The sequence below is a fragment of the Microcebus murinus genome, chromosome 3 (genome assembly GCF_040939455.1).
Source record: "Microcebus murinus isolate Inina chromosome 3, M.murinus_Inina_mat1.0, whole genome shotgun sequence".
Lineage (NCBI taxonomy): Eukaryota > Metazoa > Chordata > Mammalia > Primates > Cheirogaleidae > Microcebus > Microcebus murinus.
In genome coordinates, this window is record NC_134106.1 from 74,240,127 (window position 1) to 74,247,672 (window position 7,546).

Sequence of the window (7,546 nt, forward strand, 5' to 3'; positions counted from 1 at the left end):
CTACCAAACATTTCAAGAACTGGCACCAATTCTACACGATCGCTTCCAGGAAACAGAAAATCCAGCTTATGAATAGACTAAAGAAAAACCACAGGACCAGATCAATTGAAACAGAAAGAAAGCATGTAAAAGAAAAATCTCAATATCCATTCATAATAAATATTCTACCAAACTAGGACAATAGGGATACCTTAACTACACAAATGGCATCTACAAAAAGCCTATAGCTAGCATCATACGTAATGTTGAAAACTGAATCCTTTCTTCCTAAGTTCCAGAACAAGTCAAGAATGTCCACTCTCCTATTACACACAATACTGAAATTTTAAATCAGTGTAGTAAGGCTAAATAAATAAACGACACAAAGATTAGAAATGAAGAAATAAAACTGTACCTATACACAAATGACATGATTGTCTATATAAAAAAATCTGAGGAAATCTACCTTTAAAGTTCACTATAACTAACAATTGTGTTCTACAAGTTCCCAAGATACAAGGTCAACACAGAAAAATCCATTGGATTTCCATATATTAGGAATATCCAATTGGAAATAAAAATTATTCAAAAAACACACCATTTAACAGCTCCAAAAATGAAGTAATTAGGTATAAATCTAACAAAGACTGTTTATGTTGAAAACTAAAAAAATACTGATGAAAGAAACCAAAGAAGATCTAAATAAATGAAAAGACATGGTGTTTGCAGATTGGAAGACTCAATTCCTTTAAGACACAAATTCTTAATCTATAGATTTAATACGATCCCAATCAAAATTTCAGTAGGATTTTTTTTGTAGATATAGACAAGCTGATTATAAAATTTTAATGGAAAGGCAAAGAAATTAGAATAGCCAAAAGAATTTTGAAAAAGAATAATAAAGTTGGGGGACTCATTTTACTCAATTTTAAGAATTACTATAAAGTTACAGTATCAAGATAGTGTGTTATGTGCAGAAATAGCTCCATACATGTATGATGAGTTGATTTTTGAGAAAGTTGCTAACATAATTCAATGGCAAATCAGTAGCCTTTCAACAAATGGTGTTGGAACAATTGGATCTCCATATGCAAAAAGTGACCCTTAACGTAAAACTAACACCTTAATAAGAAAAAAAAAAAAAAAGAACTCAAAATGGATCATAGTAAAAGTGCAAAACTATAAAAATTTTAGAAGAAAATTTTCATGACCTGGGGTTAGGCCAAGAATTCTTAGACAAGTCTAAGTGTCTAGTCTAGTGTCTAGTGTCTAGTCTAGTGTCACAAAACACTATCCATTAAAATTAAAAATCAATAAATTGGACTTTATTAAAATTTAAAACTTTTGCTCTGTGAAAGACACTGTTAACACAAGCTAGAGGCTGGCCATACTGGCTAATGCCTGTAATCCCAGCACTTTGGGAGGCTAAGGTGGGAAGATCGCTTGAGGCCAGGAATTTAAGACCACTCTGGGCAACATAGTGAGACTCCATCTCTACAAAAAAATTAAAATTTAGCCAGGCCTGGTGTCACATGCCTGTAGTTCCCACTATTTGGGAAGCTGAGGTGGGAGGATCACTTGAGCCCAGGAGTCTGAAGTTACAGTGAGCTATGATCATGCCAATGTACTCCAACCTTGGCAACAGAGTGAAACCTTGTCTCTAAAAAAATTAAAAGATTTTAAAAAGACAAGCTACAAACTGAAAGCAAATATTTGTAACTCCCTTATGCAAAAAAAGGACTTGTGTTTAGACCATATGAAGAACACTCAAAACTTAACATTAAGAAAACAAACAATGATTGCTCACCTATAGTCCCAGCTACTTGGGAGGTAGAGGCAGGAGGATGGCTTAAGCCCAGGAGTTTGAGGCCAGCCTGGGCAACAGAGCAAGACTCCATCTCAAAGAAAGGAAAGAAAGAGAGAAAGAGAGAAATAAATAGAGAGAGAGAGAGAAAAAAAAAACAATCCATTTTAAAAGTGGACAGAAGGTTTGAATAGACACTTTGCCCAACAGCCTATTCATATGGCAAATAAGCACATGAAAATATGCCCAATATCATTAGTCATTAGGGAAATAGAAATTAAAACCACAATGAAATACCACTACATAATCATTAGAATGACTTGGAAACAAACCAACCTGACAATTCTAACTGCTGGTGAGGGTGCAGAGTAACTGGGTCTTTCATACATTGCTGGTGGGAATGTAAAATGATAAAAACTAATATGGAATATCATTTGGCAGTTTCTTACACAGTTAAACATATATTTACCATATGACCCAGTAAACCCACTGATAGTTATACACCCAAAAGAAATGAAAATTTAATTCACACGAAAATCTGTATGTAAATGTTTATAGCAATTCTATTCATAATTGTCAAAAACTGGAAATCACACCACACCATAGGCATTGTTCAGTGGATGAACTGTCGTACATCCATGCAATAGAACACTACTCAGCAATGAAAAGGAACTTAGGGCATGGATGAATCTTAGATGCATTAAACTAAGTTAAAGAAGCCAAACTCACAAAGCAATGCACTCTTTGATTCCATTTTTGTGACGTTGTGGAGAAGACAAAATTATAGTGATGAAGAATAGATCAGTGTTGCTAGGGGTGGGGTAGGTAGACAGCGTGACTTCCAACGGCAGCACAGTACAGTTTTGGGGTGGTGGAACTCTTCTGTATCCTCACTGTGGTGGTGGTGTCCACATATAGAATATAGCTTTATGGTTAAAATCATGGAAATGTACACCAAAACCATTTATTTTTATTTGACTCTGAAAAGCAACATATCAAACAGGAGGAGGCAACTAAAGGAATGATAAAGATGGAATTTGGAGCCCCAAGACATCTTATCACAGGGAGGGGCTTGGGGGCGGCACTCCTGCTGAAACACCCACGTGACTCCCGCCACGGGCCAGGAGGCGGCTGGGAGCCCGTAGCCTTGGTTGCCCAGAGCCACTGTGGGCAGAAGGGGGGTGAGGTGCAAGGGGTGCTGGATGTTCCTTCTGGTCTCCCCAGCAAGGCGGGTTCTATGCCAGTGGGAAGGCCATCAAGCAGGCCAGTGCCAAGAAAGGGCTCCTCGTGGGGAGACCCCACACTGCTCGACTCTCTTCCTTCCCCACAACCACCTTCTCGTCATCAGCTGGTCACAAAAATCCTACAAAGTGACTCAGGACAGATGTGCTGACAAGAGGGACACCGTGGATATCCATGGAGGACAGGAGGAGACAGAGATGAGACTGTCCATCCCCACAGGGTCACTGCTCTGGACCCTGCAGCATACAACCTCTCCTACCTTATAACACACACACACACACCCCATGACACACACAGATATACATACACACCATGACACACACAATCACACAGTCACACAGACACATGCACTCACAATCGCAGGCCCCAATACACAAAGACATATGCACATAATCACAAACACCCCCCAGAGATACACACATATACATCCACCATCACACACACAATCACATATTCACACAGACACATGCACACACAATCATAGGCACCAACATAAAGACACATGCACACACAATCACACACACCACATACACACACACATACACTCACCATCACACACACACATTCATACAGACACATGCACACACAATCACAGGCACCAACACAAAAAGACATGTGTGCATACAACCACACACAGACACACTCACATGCACTGACAATGCACACACACAGATACACACCCATCATGTTACTTTTGGGCTGTCACCTAATACACAAAGTGAACACATTTACCAGCAAACTGAGGAACCCCCGCCAAGGTTGTGGACTGCCCGCATGAGGAGCAGTTGGGGGTCTCTTGCTGTGTCACTGGGCCTTTTCCTGATCTATCCCATCTCCTCTGTGGCAGGAGATGGTCCCATGGAGACAGTTCATTCTCCAAACACTTGCTGAATCTCCACCAGCCAACACCCATTACTGCTGAGTTCAAGAGTCCTGGAGCTCACAGTATTTTTAGCTCAGGTCAACACTGGGTACACCAGGCCAGCCCTGTGTCCACTGTGGATTTCCCTGCCCTCTACCCTTCCCTAGGTCCACAGCTTTTAACTCTTAAAGCTGGGGCTCCCCTGGGTCTCAGGCACCTACTCTATTAGAATCACTAGAAGCAATTTTAAAAATACTGATGCCCAAGACTCACCCCAAACCAACTGAATCAGAATCTCTGAGGTGAGGCCAGGACTGGGATTTCTAGAAGCTCCTAGGTGCTCTGATGTACAGCATGGTCAGCTCAGAGACCGCCTGGTGCCGGCTCTGTTCTGAACAGCACCAGCCGCATTCATTCCTCTGAGTGCCTACTGTGTGTTAGTCTCTGGGTAAAACGCTCAGGTGGGTCCCCATCCCTGGGGCCCTGTAGTGGGGAAGACAGACAATAAACCTGGAGCCTACCAAAATACAGCATTACAAACAGTGATCAGCTATGCAAGAGCCTTCAGGGAACCTGAATAGAAGGTATAGGGGCAAAAGAAAGAAGTAAAATTCATTGGAAATCAAGAAGGGGGGGGGGGTTAGCAGGAAGGAGGGTAGGGCTAAAAACCTACCTAACAGTTATAATGAACACTATTCAGATGATGGGCACACTAATAGCCCTGATAAGCATTGTAAAAGCTATCCATGTAACAAAACATTTGTACCCCCTTAATATTTTGAAATTAAAAAAAAAGGAAACAAAGCCCCCAGAGAGGGGACTTGTTTACCGTAGGGGTCCAGAAGGCACCAACAGGAAGGAGCACTTATTGTAGCGGAGCCAAAACATAGAAGGGGTCAGGCAAAGCTTGATCCAGCAGGCACAGAGGCCCTGAGGCCGCCTTTATGGTTCACCCCAAGCTTGCCCAGTCAGGGGCTACAATGGGGAGAGAGAGAGAGACTGCCAACACATAGGACTTTGGGTTAAAGACAATTACACTTGAAATTTTAAATGAACACCTACGGACAATCCCTTCTGCTCTCCTTGCCCTCATGAAGCCCCTGAGACAAGTATTTTACAGGTAAAGGCAGCAAGGTGCAGAGGATGAGGAATTCGAGAAAACCCAGATGTGGCAGGGCAGGAACTAGACCCAGGTGCCCCAGGAACAGAGCCTAAGAGGGCTCACCTCTGTCTTTGCTGCAGCCGCAAGCATGTGACACTGCCTCAGTCTCACCTGTTTTCTGGGTAGCCTCGAGAGACAGGTGTTTGCCTCCTTCCTGAGGTTCTGAGCACCTCTGATCGCAGATGGCTGGGCCAGGCTCCCAAGCATCTCATCGACGTCCTGTCCACCCTGCCCCCTGGAAGCCCGAGCTGGGGAGCCGGCTTGAGGATGACTCCGCTGTGCTCCCAGCATTGGGCTCTGGGCCTGAGGTGTTTTTTTGATTTCTAATCTGCAAAGTTGGTGGACGACCCACGGCTCTGTTGGGTGGGTTCAAGGTGGCCCCAGGCTGGGCCTCTGCTGCTTGCTGCTGAGTAGCTTCCCGTGGTGCCCGCTCACCACCTTCTGCACCAACATCACCATGTTTGGTCTGAACCCAACTCTCCCTACCTGGAACCCCTTCCTGTACGCCATGGCCCTCAAGCTAGCCATAGGCATGCCTGCCTGGCCCAGGAATTTAGTCACAGGGCAGGGAGTATGGCCAAGTATCTGCAGGAAAGGGAAAAGGCTTGGAGCTCGACAAGAGAGACGATGTGCTTCACTCCTTCCTGGCTTTGTGGCCTTGAATAAGTCATAACCTCCCTGGGCCTCAGTTGCCCCATCTGCAAACTGGGGATAATATCATCCCCACCTGACCGGGTTGCTGTGAGAATTAAGTGCCTGGAGAGGCCCTGCAAGGAGCCGGACACACACCGGGCACTCAGCAAGCCGTGCAGGCCTCCTCCTTCTGCGACTGTTATTGCTGTGGCTGGCATTGTTGGGGTAGCTGGTCTGCTGTCCCCGTCCCCAGACCAGGCCCCCCAGTGACAGAGGGTGGCGCCAGCTGCCAGAACTAGTGTGGTGGATGCTCGTTCTGTACTTGGCAATTTCAGTTCTTACCTTAATTTTTAAAATCAGTTCTTAATGGTTAATATCAAAGTGAATCTGGCCAAGTATTAATAAATAAATCCAGTGGAATTCGTACAAATAGAAACGGCAAGAAGAGAAACACTAAACAGCAAGCTGCCTGTGTATGTGTGAAAGAAAATTTAATCCCAAATTCAAGGCCTCGCCGCAGGCTCAGGAGGAGACTGCTTCAGACACCTCCAGGGCCACCTCTGCCTTTGAAATGCTACGAACTGCTAAGAAAGTTCTGTGAGGGGTAAAGGGGTGGTGGCGGTAAGAATACTTCAGTTAGAAATGTAAATGTTGGACGTTGGAGAGCGGGGACATTCTCTAACCTATAAGGGTAACCCGAAGCTCTCCTGGAAAGCCAGAAAGACGGATGTCTCATAAATCCCGGAGAAATAGTCCTCCTACCTGCGATTCTCACGCGGAGCCCGCGCCCCGCGCCCGGACGCTTTCACACAAGCGCTCTGCCAGACAGCCCGGGTCCCCCAGCCGCCTGGCCCGCGGTGCGTCTGAGATGACAGATGGGGCACCCTGCACCTCTCTCCGAAACCTGCACCCCAGCCCAGGAAGCGCTCTAAGCCCTCAACCTGAGCATCCAAGGGGAATGTGGCAAGCCCAGATGCTCCAGCCTCGGCGCTGGCTCCCCTGCGATCATTGGGACAGGGGAGAGGCGGGAGGGACACTGACCTGGGAAGCCCGCGACGACTCGGGGCAGGCGAGGAGCAGCAGCAGGAGGAAGAGTGCGCGCAGAGAGTTGGGCACCATCTTGCCCATCGGAATCTTGCTGTCCGGGAGCGGGGAATAACTTCGCCTGCCTCCCCTGCCGAGTGGGTCCCAGCGATGCCGCAGCCGCCCTGCAGGGTGCGGGCGCCGCGTGGCCCCGGAGCGGCTCGGGCAGGGAGGGGGGCGGGAGGCCCCGAGCGCAGCGCGGCCCTCGCTCTGTCCAGGTGCGCCGCGCCCGACCCTGAGCACCGCGGCGGGAGCGTCCGCAGCCGCCCGCACGAGACAGTCCCGGCGAGGCGAGGCGGCGCCAGCCCCTTGGCCAAGGCCGAGGGAGGAGGGGCTGCCCGGCCAGGAATGCGCCTGGGAGCGCGCCCAACCCGCGCGGCTCCCCGAGGAGGCCGGGCGCCACGCCGAGGACAAGCGCGGGCATCCTTAGGGCCCTCGCAGGGAAGGGCTGCCGGTGCCCCGCGCACGTGCGGGTGACTGGGAGCGGACGCCCCGCAGGTCCACTCCTGGCTGTCCCCATTTCCCCACCGAGGAGACTGAGGCTCACGCACCCAGTGACAAGGGGCAGAGCGGAGATGCAAACCTAGGTCCGTCCTACTTCCAAGCCCACGCACAAACCCCGTCCTCCACCACGTTCCGAGAATGGGAGCAGTTTGTCCTGGAGATGGACTTCCTAAGTTTGGCATGAGATAGACTAAGTTCTCCATCTGAGTAGACCGGTGTCTACTTTTAAATAATGCTATTGGGGTACAAGAACACACGTGCACGGTGACTACGAATC

At 47.6% G+C, this 7,546-nt stretch overlaps 1 protein-coding gene across 1 annotated transcript in view; it reads right to left on the reverse strand.

The window, feature by feature from the left end:
* The window catches only part of FBLN7 (fibulin 7), a 40,889-nt gene extending 33,826 nt beyond the window's left edge, over positions 1–7,063 (reverse strand). Inside the window, exon 1 of the mRNA XM_012742848.2 lies at positions 6,724–7,063. Coding sequence (XP_012598302.2) covers positions 6,724–6,810 — 87 coding nt within the window. The 5' untranslated portion in view covers positions 6,811–7,063. The remainder of the gene's footprint in view (positions 1–6,723) is intronic.
* Between the last annotated feature and the right edge of the window lie 483 nt (positions 7,064–7,546).